The following is a 22,480-nucleotide window of genomic DNA, read 5'->3' on the forward strand; positions in this document are numbered from 1 at the left end:
CATCATGACCGGTTTCCCCCACTTCAACTGGACCTTCATCAGTTTACAATGTCCGGTTGAAACTGACAAAACTGGCACTGATGATTATAAAATACTTTGGAATAAGTACCACATAAGATTGTGTTTTATTTGTATTAATTAATTATTATGAACTTTTTATATCTTATATGGACGAAATTATATTCTTTTTATATTTTTCTTTATCATATTGAGGCATCTTCCACCAAATATTGCTCTTTTTTGTATTTACTCGTAAATTACTTTTAAAATTTTAAAATTTATCTATAAATATTGAGGGTATAAATATCTATATATATTTTTATAAATACTTTCCAAATTAATATATTATCATATCATATAGGTATATATCATATATATATCATCATGTATGGATCAATTATATGAATGTAATAAAATCACTGAATGAATAAAAATGTCATTATAATAACTGGTAAATACTATAATCTTGATTCGATATTTTGTAAAAATAATATATAATAATCTCATTTATTCTTTTCATTTTCAGGGTCTCGCATTGCTGATACTACCATTCTTGCCTGCGTCAAATCTCTTTTTCCCCGTCGGTTTCGTCATCGCCGAGAGAGTCCTTTACATGCCGTCGATGGGATTCTGCATGCTGGTGGCATATGGTAGCCAACTCCTGGCCGAAAAGAAGAGCAAGAAGCTCGCGTGGATCTGCATCAGTGTCTTACTCGTCGTGCACGGCACCAAAACCTACCTCAGGAACTGGGACTGGGAATCCGAATACACCATCTTCATGTCCGGGCTAAAAGTAAACCAGCATAACGCGAAGCTGTTCAACAATGTCGGTCACGCGTTAGAAGCTGAAGGAAAGTACTCAGAAGCTTTGCAGTATTTTCATAAAGCTGTCAGCGTACAACAAGATGATGTCGGTGCTCATATTAACGTCGGAAGGACATATAATCATCTGCAAATGTTCAAGGAAGCCGAAGAAGCATATCTTCGAGCGAAATCTTTACTGCCGAAAGCCAAACCGGGAGAATCATACCAAGCCAGGATAGCTCCAAATCATCTGAATGTATTCTTGAATCTTGCCAATCTGATATCACGTAATATGACGAGGCTTGAAGAAGCCGATCTGTTATATAGGCAAGCCATCAGCATGAGGGCTGACTACACGCAAGCTTATATCAATAGAGGTGACATTCTTATCAAACTGAATCGCACTAAGGAAGCTCAGGAAGTCTATGAAAGAGCTTTACTTTATGACAGCAACAACCCTGATATTTATTACAATGTAAGTTTTTGTTACACATTTTATTTTAGTTTATACAAAGTATGTATTTACTATGTAGGCTTCAGTGTACTAATTCAAAAGTAGCAGTGGCATGCGGTGACTTTTACTTGTGGAGATTCTGTTGAAAAACAATCTCATGTAACTACTAATTGCCACTTATTATCGACATACTTAGAATTTTGTACCTAACTAATTGCATTTCGACAGGCAGTTGATGAAATGATATATTGTGTAGCATTGCGATTGAGTAACTCTGCAATTGTATTCCAAAAATATGTACGTAATAACAGTATCTTCAGAAGATGCATAACTAAGAAAAATGTACAACTCCACAATAAATAAATGATTTTATTAAGTTTTTTTGGTGGATGCTTTACCTTTACATATATATCGCACCGTGAGTGTAAAACCATGGCAAGTGCAAAAGACATATTTTGGATATATTAAGGTTTGAAGTCTTTGTTTTGTTAGGACAAATAGAGTTTCTAAAAAAAACATAATATTTAGTTTATATCTACATTATATTGCATGTTCTTTCAGTTACTTCGCTTTTACATTATCAAGTTTACGACTTTTGCAATTGTTTTGCATTTAATCTCGAAATTGAACAATTTGCAGATGCCTTGGTTTTACACTCACGGTGCGATATAGGTCACACGCCACTGGTAAATAGTATTATAGCGCATCCCTAACGACATAGAAAGAAATAATGTTTTTTAAATTAAAATAAAAACAAACCCCCTTGACATTTACCTTTGTGTGTGCATTAAATTATAAATAGTGAAATACAGTTTGTATTAAAAATGACTTTTAAAATACATAAGTGTTTCAGATAATGTTTCCTTTAAAATGAAATAGCTAACCATGTGAATAAAGGGATTAATGTAAATACCTGTGGAAATTGGACTAACTTCAGTAATCTCCTTAGTAACATCGGTAATTAATTCCAGGAAAGCAGATGGTAATCAAACAATATAAGCCTATTTATACAACATTAATTTATTCCTAATACCCAACATCATTGCATTAATCACAGATGAATAGGTTTATGAAATTCTCAGTAATTGGTAACTATGGTTGAAAAATCTTCAAATTGAATATTGTACACTGTTTAACGTTCGGCGTTCCAACAATCTATGTAAATACTTATAATAAATGTGCCAGTAAATTAATGTACGTTTCTGTCCTCTATACTCTCAATTTTGATATAACGTCTTCATTTTGAATTCTAGTTGGGCGTGGTTTTCCTGGAACAAGGAAAGGCCTCTCAAGCCCTCGCTTATTTGGACAAGGCATTAGAATTCGACCCCGATCACGAACAAGCCTTGCTAAACTCCGCCATCCTTCTGCAAGAACTCGGACGAGTCGAATTGAGGAAGGTTGCCAGGGAGAGACTACTTAAACTTTTAGAAAAAGATGGTAACTATTGTTTTTTTATCCTAGGTAGATTTATATCTGTGATGGAGTATTGAAGCCGCGGGTCGCGAGTTCGAACCCCGTGTCGGAAAAATTCACATGTTATCTTTTTTTGTGTATTTGATCCAGAACAATGACTCACCGGGTTGCGCGAATTGATAACATCCATTCCTCGTAATATAGTCTTTGAGTATAACTTCTATCATATTATGGAGGCCTATATGCTCCAGTCTTCATCCATACATTAACGTGGCTGTCTTATTAATTTGATAACAAAATTTCAACACAGTATTTTGCTCTAATCATCATGCATGGAATCAAAATTTTGGAAAATAAACATTTTGGATATTAGTAAAGGATCCCACCAATCGAATGTTTTTAGGGCGTCATGAAAAAGCTTTTATACACTAAGGGTGAGATGGAAAGTCACACCTAAGTGCTTGAGTTATCAACATAATCGAATTAAAGATCGCCGTGAAACGACAAAACTTGAAAATCACTTTTATAAATAAATATTATTTCATCATAGTATATTCTGTCATGTAAATTTTTCCCAGGCACCAATGAAAGAGTTCACTTCAACCTGGGAATGCTGAGCATGGACGAGGGAGATGCGGTCGGCGCAGAGCGCTGGTTCCGCTCCGCCGTCCATCTCAAAAGCGACTTCCGCTCGGCTCTCTTCAACCTGGCACTGCTGCTGGCCGATCAGCGCAGGCCACTGGAAGCCGCCCCCTTTCTCAACCATCTCGTCAGGAAGCATCCTGATCACGTGAAGGGACTCATCTTGCTAGGTGACATCTACATCAATTCCATCAAGGATCTTGATGCAGCAGAAAATGTAAGCTTACCTAAAATTAATGAATAACACTCGTATATGAAAATAAAGCAGAATAAAGAAATTCTATTTTGTGAATTGTTTCGCATTTCAGATTCATTTATAGCTTCACACTTCCAATCTGAGATTACTTTTCCAAAGCTGTTGTCTCTGATGTGATCTCTATACGTATTGCATTTCCGTTACAAGCCAAAAAATAAAACATACGCAGAGAATATTCATTTTTCTGTTATGACAAATTTATACCAAATAGTCTGGAATTACAATAAAGTATATTATAGCGCTGGGGCCGTCGAATACTTTCTCTTTCACTCATTGGACGTCACATACAGTGCTGTCCGGGCGCCCCACTATTAGGCGCTCCCGCCACAGTGCGCAGACGGCAGAGAAGGTGTCGCCTATTTGACTATATAAGGCGATGCTTGACCTTCAGTTATCAATTAGAATTGAGTCATACTTGGCTTCATCAAGAGATCTAATTCACCTAGTTCACTATAGTAGTCTTGCTCGCACTCTGAAAACGGATAAATGCGGTTAGCTATATGCCCTATCAAAGTCAAGTGAGCTTTTCGATTGAACTAGGTATAGATCTACCATCATAAATTGGCATTTCAGCGAGGGCGCTAGTATGACATTGAGAATATTACCATAACTAACAAAAAAATGGTAATTTATAATTTTTTATTAGTAGTAGATTTCTGTACATATATTATGCAATCCATAATTCGAGATACATGTTGTAAAATTAAATGGCATTTGTAACAAATTTATCCTCGATAGACAATTTTAGTTTCAAATTCGACCGGCTGCCAACTTACGATGGTAGATCTTTACCAGATCCGATTACACCGGAGCCTCTCTACAATATTTAATAATCTCAATAATAATTAAGTTTGTAATTTTTTCATAAATACATTTTTTTTGATTTTCAAACAAACCAATGATTTTGGTTCATAATTTTGTTTCATACTCCACATAAAATTAAATATATTGTTTTTTTAAATTAGTATCTAGGTATGTTGAGGTTCGTTGATCTATCTTGTAAACCTTGTGTACCTAAAACAATTTTTTTCAGGAAACAATAAAAACTGTCTAACTTTCATTTTAAATTGAATTTCAAAAGTTAAATATTAAATAAATATAATGTACAAATTTGCAAAAATTTTCCTTTTGTATATACATGACCAAACAAGATTTTTTTGGATTAATTATAATATGTATGTGTCTTTCGTGTTGAAATGTCGATACTGTGTTGACGGACAGCAAATATTTGCCAGCCAACTCATATGTCCGCTTCACAATCACGTGACCACTATCATTTGCCTGACGTGTGCAATTTTGAAGGGTCCCATTGCCCATATTGTCTGAGGATTTGCTTTTCTATTAACATACGTTATAATAAAACTCATTATTCAATAAACCATTTACCACACATCGGGCATATTATGGTCAAATGAGACGACTGCAATTTTATGATCACACTCGCTGCATAAGGCTGCAAATCTTTTAAAAACAATATGGTTGAGCCTTGAAACCAAGTGGAATGACCCAATGGGACTAACTGGCTAATTTGACATTTAATGACTAAATTATTAATTTGATTTTTCAGTGCTATCGTCGCATTCTCCAACTAGAGCCGGATAACGTGCAGGGCTTGCACAATCTTTGCGTAGTTCTCGTGGAACGCGGCCGACTCGGAGCCGCGGCCCGCTGCCTGAGGCGCGCCGCCCGTCTGGCGCCTCGTGAGGCTTACATCCGCCGTCACCTCACGATAGTCCTCCAGAGGCTGGCCAAGGACTCCACCGTTCCTCACGAAGACCACAAGTACCAAATCGACGCCTACATGAAAGAGGAAGACGCCGCCGTCAACGGCAAGCCGGTCATCTCCGAAGACTTCATCGAGGAACCGGAACCGGACAAGATAGAACCGGCCGAAGACTCCTCCCTGAACTCGAATCCGTATACGAAAAATATTCCAATCGAAGAGGAGGTCGTGAGATTCAACGGCTTTATGCTCGATCAGCGTGAGGTTCTGCGGTCGGACGCGGACGATCCGTCTTCGGGCATGTCATAGCACTCGGAGCAGGCGAGGGACGCCGCCATCCGCCTTAGCGATCCTCTCTTATAACCGCTTACTGGAACCCTCGCATTGGAGGAGCCCACGGGCTCCTCGTAGTTTGATCTCAGTTGACATGTTATAGAATTCGGGTTACTTAAATCGGTCTTATGAATATAACGTATAGGCTGATGGATATAATGTATAAATTAAATAATTAATAGCACCTCTCTTTCCGGAGGGGCGGGATGAACTTACAATAAAACGACGACGTGGGCGCCGTCGGTGACTATTTACGGAGACGAAATCAAATAAAACTATTTTGGTACGAGAGAGAGCGGGTCGATGAACAATGGATGTGCCGTTTTGATATAGTTATAGGCATGATATACTTAATAGGGAATGCGAAAAAGATTTATGAAAAGTGATTTTTATAAAGATAGATATAAATTTTATAATGTCTGATTTTGTTTGGCGTTTTGAGGTGCGAAATTTATAGATATCATTCCATTATTAAAACCCTTCTCGTGAAAGCGATTATTTTTTTATTAAATAAATATTGTGTACTGCAAATTGAACGTTTGTTTTATTAAGAGCATTAACCATGATTATGACATTTTACATTTCAGCTGACACTTTTCTGACAATCTTACTTGTTTTTCATGTCCACTTCTTAAGTAGAGCATTTAGACACCACACCCCTAAGAATTCCTGCCACTTTCCAGTCTTCTAGCATCCTCCCGTACCTCTGTGGATGGTGTTTAGCTGCCTTATACGGCACGAAAAGAAAAACATTAAAGAAAAATCAGGCCAGGTTGAGACTATGGTTTCTCTATTGAAAATACGTTATAGAATACACAATAGACAGGTTTTTCTACATAAATATGCTAAAATCTATTAAGAAATCAACATAATTATTATGTACAAAAAAGGGACATTATATATTTGTATCATCACTATTTTGGTGAAAACAATGTCATGAAGATTTTAATTTAGTTGTCAGGTTAGCAAAATGCAGGTTCGAATCAACTTCACAAATTATTTTTTCAACATATCGATAGTGTAAGTGCAATTAATAGGTACATACTGTGATCAAATAAATGCGTTGGTTTGTTGGTATTTCAAAATTTCAGAATCTATCTATCGTTTTGTAATGGCTTAAAATAATATCGGCAATATTGCATATAAACCATATTCAAATTGTGCAAAATTAAATCTGCATAGTAGATTTTTGGTCTCTTGAACATTTTCATAAAAAATGGTCTATTCGTACTATTGCACTTACACTGACGATTTTAATAGCAACTGGATGACTGCCACAGAAGAAATATTTCGTTACTACCTAATTAATCAGTCTAATCATCTAATTTTAAAATAGGACACATACTGACATTACTTAACCAAATTCTTCCTAAATCCATTTTTCAGGATAAACTGTTTTTCAGATTACAAAAAATAATAATCGTTAAGTTAACTGTGATTTATTTTTATTGTAATTAAAAAGACAATCAGTTTTCACATATTTTTTACACAAATTATATACAGCATGACAGATAATATCGTCTCTGTTCTGGCAGAACACACTAACTGGAGAATACTAGTTTTGAGTAATTTGACTTTGAAGTTGTTAAAATGTTTGAAATGGTCTATCATGTGAGTTTATTAAGTAATCGTAAAAAGGATGACTTTAAAATAAACACTGTTTATTTATTAAGGTTTCTAGATGGTAAAGTTTGAAATAAAGAACATTTTGGTATAACTAACTCAATATGTCATTTTTTCGAATTAGTGTCTTCTGCCAGAACAGTGACGATATCAGTGGCGAAGGGTGGAGGTAGGCTGTTAAGATTCGCTATAAATAGTGCACACTAAACTTTTTTAGTCATATGTATTTGTTTTTATTGAACTAAGACTACAATTTACAGATGGTGTTAGTTAGATTTTAAAAATCAATTAAACCATGCCTAAACGAACCCATAATAGTTTTGGTCTAATTTGGGCAATACGACAAAATTGTGCACACTTTTTCATTCATAGTTATTTGTTTTCGTTGGATTAAAAATACATATTACACATATTGTTGGTTATTTTTTTTAATTCGTCAAGCCCTGACTTAATCAAACTATAATAAATAAAAAATATTATTCTATTTATAAAATATTCAAAGTTATGTATGATTTAATTGCATATTTTTAGATATTTTATAGATAGACATGTATTTTTGGACTATTATCTATTATGGCTTGGTTTCTCAGGGTTTAATTGAATTTTAACAACTAACCAACACCTTCTGTAAATTGTAGTCTTATTTCAATGAAAACAAATATGTATGTCTGAAAAAGTTTAATGTGCACTGTTTATGGCGGATCTTAACAGCCTACCTCCACCCTTCGCCACTGGACGATATTATCTACTGCCATTATTTTACGGCAGCCAAAAGTTAAATGGCTACTTTTAACTCATTAAATAAATCAATATTGAGAGACATTGACAACGAATTGTATACCTAGCCAAATGAGAGTTTTATAGCAATCAAACAAACATAAAAAACACAGAAACCTTCCCATCACAATGGAACGGTTTGATGTTACTCATAAAATCTAACAAACAGTGTCAAAAGCTCCAGCAGTCTTGAGCACCATCAGAAGAATTATCAATTACTTTCGGAAGAAAATCTATATAGCAGTAATCAATAAGTGAGTAAGTGAAGGTCTAGGTAGATGAGCGTAATACACGCTATAGGTACTAAACTATATTAAGAAAAATGCTTTTAATTTTATCAAATAATACAATCATGGCATTTCAACCACTAGTGATACCTATTAACCCAATCACTGCTGACCTGTTATTTAATTATTAATTACCACATTTAAATATCATGTTAATTATATCTAATGGCCAGGTAATGCAAATGCGTCAGTCGCGTTGTCAGCACTAAATGAGTTAATAGTCAGTCATCACATCGAAATGATTTTTGATGATATGGTTAAAGAATCAAGAATTCTAAAAACTCGGCAATTATTTTCTCTGTGCATCTCTTCTGAAATCCAGCTCAATCGTTTATAACTGTCTGTGGAAAAGTGGTTCTAGAGTTCAACGCAAAATTTCACCGCAGAAACTATCCAAACATAATAGGATTGTTTACCTAATACATTGTCTATTGTGAACGCAGAGGTCCTCGATGCAAATCACATTAGTCTACTAGAAATAATAGTAAGAAGACTCCCTGATTACCACCAATGAAATAATCACCGCGATGGTCTGAAGCAAAGTAGTGTTCATTAAGTTTAGTTAAGGGGGGACATGCTCGTCGAAGGTCAAAATTGAGTTTTTATTGTATTTTCAAACCATGATCCTGGACACTCCTTAAACGTTGTAGATAATCTATTTATATAATTTTGAAGCCTTATTATCCTTTATAGTTATTTTACACATTTGATGACTGCATGAAGTATTTTTGTTACATAAAATAGTATTCTTTTAAACCTCTCGCTCTAATGTTTTAGAATATAGTCATATTTCGGTACAGAACTGTGCAGTGGTGTTAAGATTTTTTACATTTATTAATTTTTAAACGCATTTATAAAACCATTAGTATAATTTATTACGAGATAATTTTTGTAAAATATTCACGATAAAAAATTATTTTGATAATCTCTGTGATCCCAAATTTGACAAGAATTAGGCATTTTATTATTCAAAAAATCGGCAAGATTAACACATTTGAAGATGATTCTAAAGATACTTCTTATAAGCTATGTTTTTGACCATTCAAGTGTGATAAAAATCTTATGAATAATGATTGCTTTATAATAATTATTGACCTAAGAATAAGGTAGTGTTTTTTTAAAATACGCCATTTCTTTTGTCATTCCCTAGTGGTTAAGCTACAACATACGGCCGTAGCCATAAAATGACAAACTATAATTAAAGTAGGGAGTAAAATTATGTTAACGCGCGTGTTTGAACATGTACCTAACCGAATTTTTTTTTATTTTTTTTTAAACGGTACATGTTCAAACACGCGCGTCAATATAATTTTACTCCTTACTTCAATTATAGTTTGTCAATTTATGGCTACGGCCGTATGTTGTAGCTTAATCACTGGGGAATGACAAAAGAAATGGCGTATTTCAAAAAAACACTACCTTATTCTTAGGTCAATAATTATTATAAAGCAATCATTATTCATAAGATGTTTATCACACTTGAATGGTTAAAGACATAGCTTATAATAAATATCTTTAGAATCATCTTGAAATGTGTTAATCTTGCCGATTTTTTGAATAATAAAATGCCTAATTCTTGTCAAATTTGGGATCACAGAGATTATCAATATAATTTTTTATCGTGAATATTTTACAAAAATTATCTCGTAATAAATTATGCTAATAGTTTTATAAATGCGTTTAAAAATTAATAAATGTAAAAAATCTTAACACCACTGCACAGTTATGTACCGAAATATGACTATATTCTAAAACATTAGAGCGAGAGGTTTAAAAGAATACTATTTTATGTAACAAAAATACTTTATGCAGTCATCAAATGTTTAAAATAACTTTAAAAGATAATAAGGCTTCAAAATTATATAAATAGATTATCTACAACGTTTAAGGAGTGTCCAGGATCATGGTTTGAAAATACAATAAAAACTCAATTTTGACCTTCGACGAGCATGTCCCCCCTTAAGTACAGTAAACTCCCGATTATTCGTGTGCGGATTATCCGGTTTATTGATTATCTGTACAACGATATAAGAAAGAAGACAAATTCACAGATTTTATTAATAAATAATGGGTATTGAACATGTTACAATAATTGTCTGCTTTAGAAATGTATAATAATATGTAGTATTTTAAAAAAAAAAACCCGTAGTTCGGATTTTCCGTGTTTTTCGTTTATTCGTGCTGCCTCTCCCCACCATTAGCCCGGAAACTGCATCATAGTTATGCCTCAATCAGTTTACCAGATTTATTTTGTACTGTATAAATGGTTGATTTAAAAAAAAACTGTAAAATACCATTTATGCTTCTAAGTTGAGACAGCCTGCCAAGTAATTATATGGACATTTTCAATGACTTAATAATAATTACCTATCGGCTCCTTTCTCTGGTTCAAACAAGCATTTGAATTTCACCAAACAAATTATTCGAATCTGCAAACAACTCATTGAAAGCTAGATGCTCTATCACAGTGATGGTCAAACCGTGGCGCATGTGCCAAACATGGCACATTGGATGATTACAGGTGGCGCATTGCATCTTTGCGCCTACTTATTCTTTAGAAGTAGGTGCCATAACTGAATCCATCTTAAAGCCTACCGCACAACTTCTACTGACACGCTTGCCGTACTCGCGGGGGTACTACCCCTCGATCTGCATGTCCAAGTCAGAGGATCGATCACCCTCCTCTTGAGAGGATCAGCACAACACTCGCCGGTGTCCATCTGACACCACCGCAGAGATCCGAGGACGTTCCTTACAGGAAGACTGTATGTGACATTGTGTACAAGACCGCATTTGCGGCATGGCAGGCGAGGTGGACCGCCTCCCCCAAGGGGCGGCACACTTACCGTTTTTTTCCAGACGTATTCTGTAGGCACCAAACTAGAAGACTCCAACCTTCGCACTGGATTAGCCAGTTCCTCACCGGCTATGGCAACTTCGGCGCCAGACTCCACGAGTTTGGTTTGATAGTAGATGGGCCGGGTTGTACCTGCGGGCATGACCACCAAAATGTTGAACACATCCTCTGGGATTGCCCGCTTATGGAACTCGAACGAGCGGAGCTGTTTGCCTGGGTCCGTCCTCACACGGGCCCAATTGGTCATGGAGATCTGATGGCAACCGAGGCCAACTTTGCGGCATTCGAGAAATTTGCAGCGTCGTATGGGGAGGGGGATAGTCCCGACTCCTCTGTAGACTCATCCATTTCAATTGGTGACACTCAGTATGCGGGTACACAGGGCGCTTAACGTCAGCGGACAGCAGAGCCAGTCCAAAAAACAAAAAAAAAATCTTTCCTAACTTTCTTCTTTAAGCACTACGGTGCATGGTTGCAGCATCAGTCCCGTGCGGCTTCGTCTTGGGACGGAATGAGCACTTAAAATCACTTCTTTCAGACACGTTTAAAGCGTCATGGAAAGCGGCCATGCATATCCACGGCTGTGCATATATAACGGGTGGTGGTGGGAACCTTAACGTAGCCTTCTTACTCATCAATTCGTCACATTTTTTTGACAGTTAACAATTGTAGGATGTGTTCAGTGTTTGTGTGTGTATGACAGAGAGAGAGAGGGTTATTTGAAAGTCATTTTCATGATTTTGCAAAGAAGAAAACTGCATGCTCGCATTTATAAACCAATTTTCACTTTGTGAACAAAATGTAATGCAGATGCCTAGTGACATACAAATGTAACTGATTAATTATTTAAAAACAAATTCATTATTAAAAATAAAATTTAATGACCTTTTTCCAGATCAAAATGCTTATGACATAATTAATATCTGGCGTTCATTATCCTGTGAACATTTCCCAGAGCTAAGACAATTTGCAAAAAGTTATATAATATATGTCGCTATGGATACATACAGTATACATACATAGACGACATACAGATGTGAACACGCGTTTTCATCCATGAAATTGATTAAAAGCAAAACAAAGTCGCGAATAACTGATTCAAATTTGAGGAATTCTCTGCTGCTCTCAGTAACAAATTTAACACCAAACATTGAATGACTAGCGAAATCCAAACGCTCAAAAACTCTCAGTGCTCCATCCCGCCCAGAGCTCTCTCTCATCACATCCAACAACTGTGGTCCAGAGTTATCTTCACCAGACGAGAGACTCTCCGGTAGCTGTAGCACCATCAGCGGGGTCCACGACAGCGATCACCCTCTCGTCCAAAAGATCATTTCTGACTATTGTAGATTGGTGCTCCAATAAATGTTTGTTTTTTGAACTGGTATAAACTAATTAATTTAATTGCGTGATTGCGTTATTCCTTTTCCTCCCCTAAGCGAAGCAGATCCTACCCCTATCCCTATTTTCCAACCCCAACCGTGAATGTAAGAAGGTAGCTAAGGTGCTCGTGTTGTATGGCGTATCTGAACTCGTCTGTGAAAAAAATTAGCGCATGGTATGCAATAGGTTGGCCACCCCTGGTCTATATTATAATCTACTTGCATATTTGATGCTGAGGTTTTTTTGTAAATAAAAAATGTACTGGTTATCATCATCATCATCATCAGCCGGGGTCAATCCACTGCTGGATGAAGGCCTCCCCAAGCTTTCTCCAACTCTCTCGGTCCTGTGTCGTTCGCTGCCACGTATTTCCGCCAAACTTTACCAGTTCGTCAATCCAGCGGCTTTTAGGGCGACCCTGTGGCCGTTTCTTACCCCTTGGGTACCATTGGATGACGGCATTTGTCCAGCGGCCGTCCTTTCGGCGAGCAATGTGCCCCGCCCATCTCCATTTCAGCTGTTTGGCAACGTCTATTACATTGCGTACTCATGTCTGCTTCCTAACCCATTCGTTTCTCTTACGGTCCTTTCGCGTGATGCCCAACATGCACCTCTCCATGCCTCGCTGTGTGACTCTTAGCCTTTGGACATCTCTCGTGTTGAGGGTCCACGTCTCGCAGCCATACGTGAGCACGGGTAGCACACATTGGTTGAACACCCTACGCTTAAGACATAATGGTAGGTCACTCTTGAAGATACTATTCAGACGTCCGAAAGCACTCCATCCCAGCTTTGTTCTTCGACCAATTTCATCGTGCATGCTTCCGTCTATGGACACCTGCTGTCCGAGATAGACGTAGCTGCTGACTTGCTCGAGTTGGGTGCCAGAAATACAGATAATCGCAGGGTCCGAAAAACAGTTCCTCATCACTTTAGTCTTTGAGACATTTATCTTTACACCGACCGTTTGACTGACATTCGCGAGTTCTTGCATTCTACCTTGGAGGTCTTTCGGGTCTTGTGAGAGTATAACAATATCATCTGCAAAGCGCAGGTGACTGAGGTGCTCTCCATTAATTGGAACACCTTTTTCCTCCCAATCAAGTTTCCTAAATAAGTCCTCAAGAGTAGCGGTGAATAGTTTAGGTTATGAGTGGGTTAAAATATTCATGGCAAGATGAACTGACAGATACAATTTAGTCTATGGTTTCGAGCAAAACCGCCACTGTTTAAATATTCTGTGCAAACCTGCCACTGTCAAAAAACTTTCTTTAATATTTACTTATTTAGTATATAATATACTTGGACAACATTATTATTAATGTTAAATTGGAGATCCAATTTCTTAATAAAACGTAAGATATTTTTGTTTTGTAATGTATGTACGTAGTGCAGTGGTTGGCAAACCGCGGCTCGCGAGCCGCATGTGGCTCTTTGGCCCTTTTCAGTGTGGCTCTTCAACAAATGACCACATCCGGACTAAAACAGTGAAAGGTGAAACAGTCAAAATGTTTTCGAATATAACCAACCAGCAAGTCCAATATCTTAAATTGGTTTCAGCTATATCAATAGCAGTTGAAGAGTCTTGTGACATAAATGATACTGCAAAAATTTGTATGATTTATTTCATCTACAGGTCCTAAAGAAAAACTTTTAGGATTATTGCCACTCAAAGGTCAATCACGTGGAGAGGATATTACAAAATTCTGTAATTGAGTGCATAGAAAAACATCATAATTCACTCGATAAAATTATGTCAAATTCAACAGACAGGGCGAAAAGTATGACCGGCGTAAGAAAAGGGTTTGTTAATGTTTTAAAAGAAAAAAATAATCACGAGATACTTGCTTACCATTGCATTATTTGTCAAGAAGCGCTTTGTGCGCAGACATTTCCAAAAAAAATTTGCAAAGTTATGGAATTTGTGATTAAGATTATCAACTTCATTATAGCTAAAGATCTTAATCATTGCCAGTTTAAAGATTTTTTTAGTTGAAATGGAGAGTGAGTATGCAGATCTACTGCTGCATAGCAAAGTACGCTGATTATCAAGAGAAAACATTTCGCTTTCTTATTAACAGAAATTAAAACATTTCTCCTTGAGAAGGATGTTCACTATCCAGAAATAACGGATGATCAGTTGATGCAAAAAAAATATTTCATGGTAGACGTTACATCTCACCTAAATCAGCTCGTAAACTACAATTTTTTCAATGTTAGAAGAAGTTATTTCATTCGAAAACAAGTTATCCCCCTTTGCTCAAGATTTTGATATTGTCATGTGCTATTTCAAACAACAATTTTAAATATGAGGGAAGTTTTTCTTAACCGGTTTCAGGAATACAGAAACATCAAAGCGACGTTAGCCTTAAAAACCTATCAATGTTAGTGTATGAGAATTATTGTTTCTCTCTTTAATGTTGACATTGGCATCTTTGAAATGCAATTGCCGGATTTAAAAAACAATGAATTATGGAGCTCTAAATTTGAACGTATTTGTGCTGATATGGAAATATTGGAGAAAACAAATAATGTGTACTTAGTGCACGGCGTAAGTGGTCTGTTTTAAAAGACCTGGAGAAGGAAAACATAATGATTTTTAACACCTGGAATAGTATTCCTGACTCATACAGCGTTTGCTGTTCTTTCCCTTTTTGGTTCTACATATTCATGCTAACAATATTTTTCAAGCATGAGCCTTATCAAGAGTAAATTGAGAAATCATCTTATTGATGACTGGAATCGTGCCTAAAATTAAAAACAACAACATAAAAGCCCAAATTTTTCGAGGGATGCAAGGCTTTTGTTCACATTAAGTGTGTCAGTCAGTCATGATTTAATTTTATACTTATTTTATATTTTATACCTTACATACAATTATTAAATTTTTATCAATAAATAAGATCATTATTAGGTATGAAATCGAGTTTTCTTCAGTATAATTATAGTTTAATTAAAACTCAAAACTTTTAATAAGGTTTATTAAGTTAATAAACAGTCTACCTACATATCCGTAGCAATATGGCAGAAGCATATAAGTCATGTTTTGGCAATTTTGAGATTTGAATGCCAATATGTCAAAAAATGCCTACTTTATGTTATGGCAAAAGCATATACCTCTAAAACCTATAGATTTCTCGTAAAACGACTTGGAAAAACAATACATGTCATAAAATGTCAAGCTCTAACAGGCCAAAAGCATATATGTCTGACATATACGCTTTTGGCATATTATAAAATTACGCATGCGCAGACTTATCTATGGTATTCTGCATTTTTGGCAGCTGTCTTTATTGAATTTATAAAATTAGCAATACAGAGGGACTGGAATATAAAGTATCTAGGCATAATACTAGACAGGCACATCAATTGGGCGAAACACGTTGACTACATATGTTAGAAAGCAGCTCAAATGGGAAAATTCTTTTTAAAAACAGCAAGAGCCACTTGGGGGGCGTCTCCTGAAGTTTTAAAAATTATATATCATGGAGCTGTGGAGCCAACCTTAACTTACGTGGCATCGGTCTGGAATAAAGCAACTCACAGAAAGTCGATCCAAAAAAGACTGAATTCCGCGCAAAGACCTTTCGCAATATCAATTTGCAAGGGATATCGCACAATATCGCTAACGTCAGCACAAGTCCTGGCAGGAATAGCGCCAATAGATATAAAAGTACAAGAACTTACAGGAATATACCAAGTTAAAACAAGCCACATACTTCCCCGACACTTACCTACAGACAGAACATACGAAAACAAAATACACTACACACAACTTCCACATCCTGGTAACAGACATCTAGAAAATATAGAACACATAGGAACAGTCGACGAAGACACTAAAACAAAATACCACATCACAGGATTGGAGATCTACACAGATGGCATTCTAATCGATAACAAAGTAGGGGCAGCTTTTGTAGCCTACGAAAATGGAACATTAATAACCCCCCGAAAATTTAAGCTCGAAAGCTACTGCACTGTTTTCCAAGCAGAAATATTTGCTATCAGAGAATCTCTCGAGTGGACACTCAAAAGATTAAAGTTCCACAGACACGACTATGTAAACATATTCTCAGATAGCCAATCCAGTCTGGTAGGTCTCCAAAACCCATCATCGACACACCCACTTGTAAGAGACATTTTAACACTGTCAACACAGCTTCGAATGATAGGAACAAACCCCAGATTCTTCTGGATAAGAAGTCACACAGGGATAGCCGAAAACGAGGAAGCTGATAAATACGCTAAACAAGCCACAACAGACAAAAGACCTTTAACCTATACACACTTCCCTCTGAGTTACGCAAAACAAAAACTAAACGAAGATACCATAGAGCTATGGAACCACAGATGCACAACATCCGCCACAGGATCAATAACGCAGAAATTTATTCCAAACATAAACTGTGCCATCACTCTTGCCAGGAACTTAAAAATATCACACGAACTCACACAGATACTAACAGGCCACGGATCGGTGCGAGCTTATCTAAAAAGATTTAAATTGAGGGATGACGACTGTTGTCCATGTGACGGCAACACATCTCAAACTGTGTGGCATGTCATCAACGACTGCCCTATACTAGAAAAGGAGCGATGGACTCTCAGGACTCGATGTAGACAACATAATCACGAAATTGACCTCCAAAAGCCTCACGAAGCACTAAGCAATAGAACAACACAAGAACACTACACAAAATATTTAATCCTGGCCATAAAGAAAATTAAAGATATAAATGGAGGCACCTAATTAGCCCCACATCAATGCAACTAACCCACCCAACCACCTTGTACGAAAAAGCAAGGGTATGGTTATTATTAAAAAAAAAAAAAAATATAAAGTATGCAAAAAAATGTTTCAACATGTCTTTGGAATCACTGCAAACAAAGTAAAGATACAGGATTTATTGGTAATGATAATCGTGGAAAACACGATCCCATAAACAAGAAAACAAACGAAAGGGAAGAAGTTACTGCATACATAAAAAACTTTCCTAAACATGAAAGTCATTATTCACAATGTTGAAAATATTTTTATGCCAAAACTCCATATGTCATTAAATGCTCAATAACTCATGTAATTACTTAATTTTCTTTTTTTAATAAATATACCTATTTTAAAAATATATTAGTTTTTACCAACTATTATTAATACTGTTAGTTTCATTTTATCATGTGTTCATTTAATTTCCAAGATCTCGTTTTAATTTCATAAGTTTTCTATAATAAAACATTTATTATTGTAAATGATATGTCAAAATGTTGAAAATATTTTTATGCCAAAACCTCTTATGTCATTGAATTACTTGATTTTCTTTTTTTATCTAATATATTTTTAAAATATACTAGTTTTTTATAATAATAACATTAAACAATCCAATTTCCATCATATCCTGATTTGTGACACTTCTTTAAACCTTAAAAACCCTCTCCTGTAAAATGCGAAAAAATGACTCATATGCTTCTGCCATATAGGTACGGAATATATAGTTTAAGTTTTTAAAAATTGGCTCTCTAAAGAAATCACAATCATTGTACTGTTGATATTTGGCTCTGTTCACTAATGAGTTTGCCGACCACTGACCTAGTGGATTAAATATTTAAAAATTACTAGAATATATATTTAACTTATTACCACTAGATGACTCTTTTTGTATTAATTCGTTGTTTTAGTGGAAATATATTATTGCAATCGCCAGTCCAATCTGTAACACGTTTTAGCAGGCCGGGCAGTGCGCTAGTATCCAGTATTTTTACTTTTCAAACCGCTGACCTTCTTAGACATGTCGCAGTCTAGCAATAAGCATTTCAGTTCAAGGGAAGGACAACATCCTTGAATCCAAAGGTACACTAGAGCCTCGATTATCCAGATTAATTGGGGATGAATGTAGAGTTGATAACAATCTACTTCTTTCGTGCCATCCCTTAGTGGAGGTCGGCCACCATCAGGGCGAACTTACCTTTATCATCTGCTACTCGGACCAGTTCAGTGGATCTGCACTCGTAGTAATCGTAGAGGTTCGTCACGAAATACGGCGTCGTCCTCTGCTACGCTTACCAATATATACACTGACTGATAACAAGAAATCCTTCTTACTAATACCACCCCAATAAAGTAGTTGACTAGCTCAGTCAGATTATTGGGTGTAATATCAAACTTAATATTAATTGTTTATTTCTTTGAAATTTTATCAGTATTTTTTGTAATGTTGTAGATCATGGGTGGCCAACCCGCGGCCCACTAGGTGTCAAATGTGCTAATTTCGAAAATTGAGATTCGATATTGACTCAAGATTTTAAAAAGCACCGTGTGCTTTTTGCTGCATTTGCAATGCCATTCGCCGTAGACGTGAATTTATTACCGGGAAATTTACAAATGGAACATTGTGTAATATGAGGGTAGTCCCAGAAGTACCCGATCTAACAAAAAAAACAAAAAATTTGGTGAAAAATATTTTTATTTCTCTACGTAGTCTCCTTTTAGGTCAATACACTTTTCCCAGCTATGTTCAATAGCTTCGATACCCTGCTTATAATGAAAATCGTCGAGCTCCTCAAAATAGCCACCAATAGCCAGACTCCACCTCTTCATTGTTGGCAAATCTTTTACCACCGAGCCATTTTTTCAAGTTTGGAAACAGAAAATAATCCGAGGGGGCTAAATTTGGCAAATAGGGTGCGTGAGGAAGCTATTCGAACTTTTACTCATTGATTTTGGCCATCGCGATAACGGATGTGTGAACTGATGAATTGTCCTGATCAGTGACGTCCCGTGGGGGTAGGCAGATTGAGCGTCGCTTGGGGGCGGCAGATACTCGAAGGGCGGCAAATCGAGGAGAATCATTTGGTATTATATAGAAATAGCTACCTAAACTTAGTTATATTATAACCAGAGCGTTGGAGATGTTTTTTTCTTGATGTTTTTTTTATCCAGTACTTACTACAGTACAGATTTTAGTATGATGTCACCACGCTTCGCGAGTATTTTTTTATTTCATTTTTGACAGGTCAGTTTCGTATACAAATGCCAATAAAAATATTTTTTACGACTTTTTTGGCATCTATGAATATTATGATAAATGTTAAACACCAAAAATCCATAATAAATCAGTCATTATAATATAATGTCATTTACTCAGATTAAAGAGTTCCTTTCATAACAGTGATATATTATGTAGGTATACTGCGCAAAATCCAATTATGTCGCGCCATAGGTGGCGCCGAATGGGCGACGATTAAAGACGAAGGTATTGAAACAAAATAATATTATATAGATTTATAGGTAGGTACATACTTCCGTATTTTTTAATTTATCCAAATATTTTTGCCAGTCACTCGCGAGACTTAAAAGTTGCTGGATGTACCTATTGCAAAATAGATATTCATAATGATTATTAATCCACTGACATTTGACATAATCAATTAGTATTCGTGCATAATAGGTATTTACGTTAAGTAACAGCTAATTGTAATAAAAATGTACACTAGTAGGTACCTACCTAGATTATATCATATTTATCGTGCTGTGAATCCAATACTGTGCAATACCTTCTTTTAAGTCGTTTTTTTGTAAACATATTTTTTGCTGATAATAGTGTGGATGTGTAGTTTATTTCAATCATCAACAGTTGAATGTTGAGACTATTAATTAATAGTGTATTTATGATTAAATTTAGGTTTATATTAAAAAAATAATGAGGAAAATTATTTTGTTTACATGTTGTAGCGTACAATAATAGCATAGAAAAAATGGTGTGAAAATAATACATCTGCGTAGGTATATTACTAAATGATAGAAACCAAATGTGTCAGACATATCAACCAAATGGCATCTCAGACTCTGGTGATTTGGGTAAGTGTCTAACTAATATTATATTTATTCGCTTATTTATTTATTGATATCTAAATTTAATTTTGTATGTTTCAGCTTAGTGGTAGGTGTATATTTTATTAGTAATGTATCCATACCATGGCCCCCACAAGGGGGGGCTGACAGGGCTCTAGCCTGGGGCCCGGGCTCGATAAGTGAGATAAACACATATCACAAATTTGCTCTAATAGCAAAAAATTCGGCTGCGGCGCTATTTTCCTTCAATAATGATATTATTTAAAATTATGTGGTTACACAATACAATTTATAATTGTGTAGTGATACTCAAAAACTCCATAATTCAAGTGTATGTATTAAAATTAATTTTAACGCATACACCATTTGGAAAACATTACTGTAGAGCGTCACACTGCTTTTATCCTTAGTGATAGGTAGGGGGGGCGCCAAAGATCCTAACATGAAGCCCGCTTCAGGATGAGAGGGCCATGCTTCATACAACACATTTCTTAGATATTGGAGTAATGAAAGGATGATAAAAAAATGGGGCGGCATTTTGACGCTGCCTAGGGACGGCATTTTGTCTATGGACGTCACTGGTCCTGATGAAACGAAACTTTCTTTTTCGCCAAATGCGGTTGTTTTTTCTTGATTTCATCACTCAAACGCTGCAATAAGTTTGCATAATATACGCCGTTGATTGATTTTCCTTTCTGAAGATAATCAATAAAAATTACCCCACTGACCTTGACTGCAGATGGAACTGCCTTTGCCTTCTTTGGAGCCGATTCTCCCCTTTCAGTCAATTGTTTTGACTGTTCTTTCATCTCAGGTGTGAAGTGATGGACCCATGGAACACAAAATGAATGGGAACTTGCCATACATAGATTGAAACCATGTGCCATACTAAACTTATGATTTCTGTTCATGGAAATATATTTTCACAAAGTATATTAAACACGTTTCCATATACCAGGGGAGGGCAAACTTTTTGGATGGAGGGCCAAATTCAAGAATTCAAAATGAGCGGCGGGCCGCAAGTAAAATACCATTTTTAGATATACACTATTTATTATCACGAAAAATAAACATTACAAAAAAATTAATGAGAAGAATGAAAGTGTTGTACATTTTTTCAAATTCAGGTGTTAATTTTGTGGTTGATATTTTCAAAACTGCTTGTAAATGGGCATCGGAGATATTTGATCGTAAAGAATTTTTATTGAGGTTCATGATCGAAAATGTTTGTTCACATAATATAGGTTGATCCAAAAACAACGAACATTTTTCTTGCATAATCTTTAAGTTGTTCGAATTTGTCTGAATTAAGGGCATTGTAAAATTTGGATATATCTTCACGACGATGCAATTCTCTTAAATCAGTGTCACACTGCAGACCAATAATCTCAAGTTGTAGCTCTGTCAGTACACTATCAATATCTATTGAAAATGGATCGCGTACTGTTGCTAAGCTTGTCTCAATTTTTCGGAAGTCACCGAATCTTTGTAAAAAATCGTCATTCAGAGCTTTAATAATTTTACCATATTCTTCAAATTTATATTCTGGTATATTCAGCAACTTCAAAGTTGGAAAGTGGTCCACGTTCTTATTCGATATTTGTCGAAGGAACAACTTGAGTTTTAATTGAAATCCATTCAAACTCTTCACCATATCGTGTGCATATATTTTTTTTCCTTGCAACGCAGAGTTAAAAGTATTTAAATGTGTCACGATATTCAACATAGAAAATAGTGGTTACATAGTTTCATAGAGACGCAAGGAAGACGTACTGAGATAATACATTAACGAAACAACAAATTCTTCAAATTTTAATCTATTGTCAATATTTTTTAAAAAAATTTAAAAAAGTTATTCGTAATCAGAAGTACAATTAATGATGGCGGGCCGCAAAAAAATACCCGGCGGGCCGCAGTTTGCCCTCCCCTGCCATATACGGTCCAGCACTTGTATACTCAGTGAAATTATTGAAAATGATATATTCTTTAACATGTGTTTAGGTTTATTTCATATTTTTACACACTCGAGATCTGCACCCTGTTATATCATACCCGGTAGCGGGTAGGGTAAACGAG

The 22,480-nt window shown here is 35.8% G+C and overlaps 1 protein-coding gene across 1 annotated transcript in view; it reads left to right on the forward strand.

The window, feature by feature from the left end:
• LOC147063829 (protein O-mannosyl-transferase Tmtc3-like) overlaps nt 1–6,162 on the forward strand; it is a 665,469-nt gene extending 659,307 nt beyond the window's left edge. Inside the window, exons 8-11 of the mRNA XM_085958986.1 lie at nt 527–1,279; nt 2,512–2,698; nt 3,253–3,533; nt 5,140–6,162. Coding sequence (XP_085815112.1) covers nt 527–1,279; nt 2,512–2,698; nt 3,253–3,533; nt 5,140–5,604 — 1,686 coding nt within the window. The 3' untranslated portion in view covers nt 5,605–6,162. The remainder of the gene's footprint in view (nt 1–526; nt 1,280–2,511; nt 2,699–3,252; nt 3,534–5,139) is intronic.
• The last annotated feature ends 16,318 nt before the right edge of the window (nt 6,163–22,480 follow it).

The sequence above is a fragment of the Rhyacophila brunnea genome, unplaced genomic scaffold (genome assembly GCF_057557595.1).
Source record: "Rhyacophila brunnea isolate RB1 unplaced genomic scaffold, BYU_Rbru_1.0 scaffold_8, whole genome shotgun sequence".
In the NCBI taxonomy this organism is placed as follows: Eukaryota; Metazoa; Arthropoda; class Insecta; order Trichoptera; family Rhyacophilidae; genus Rhyacophila; species Rhyacophila brunnea.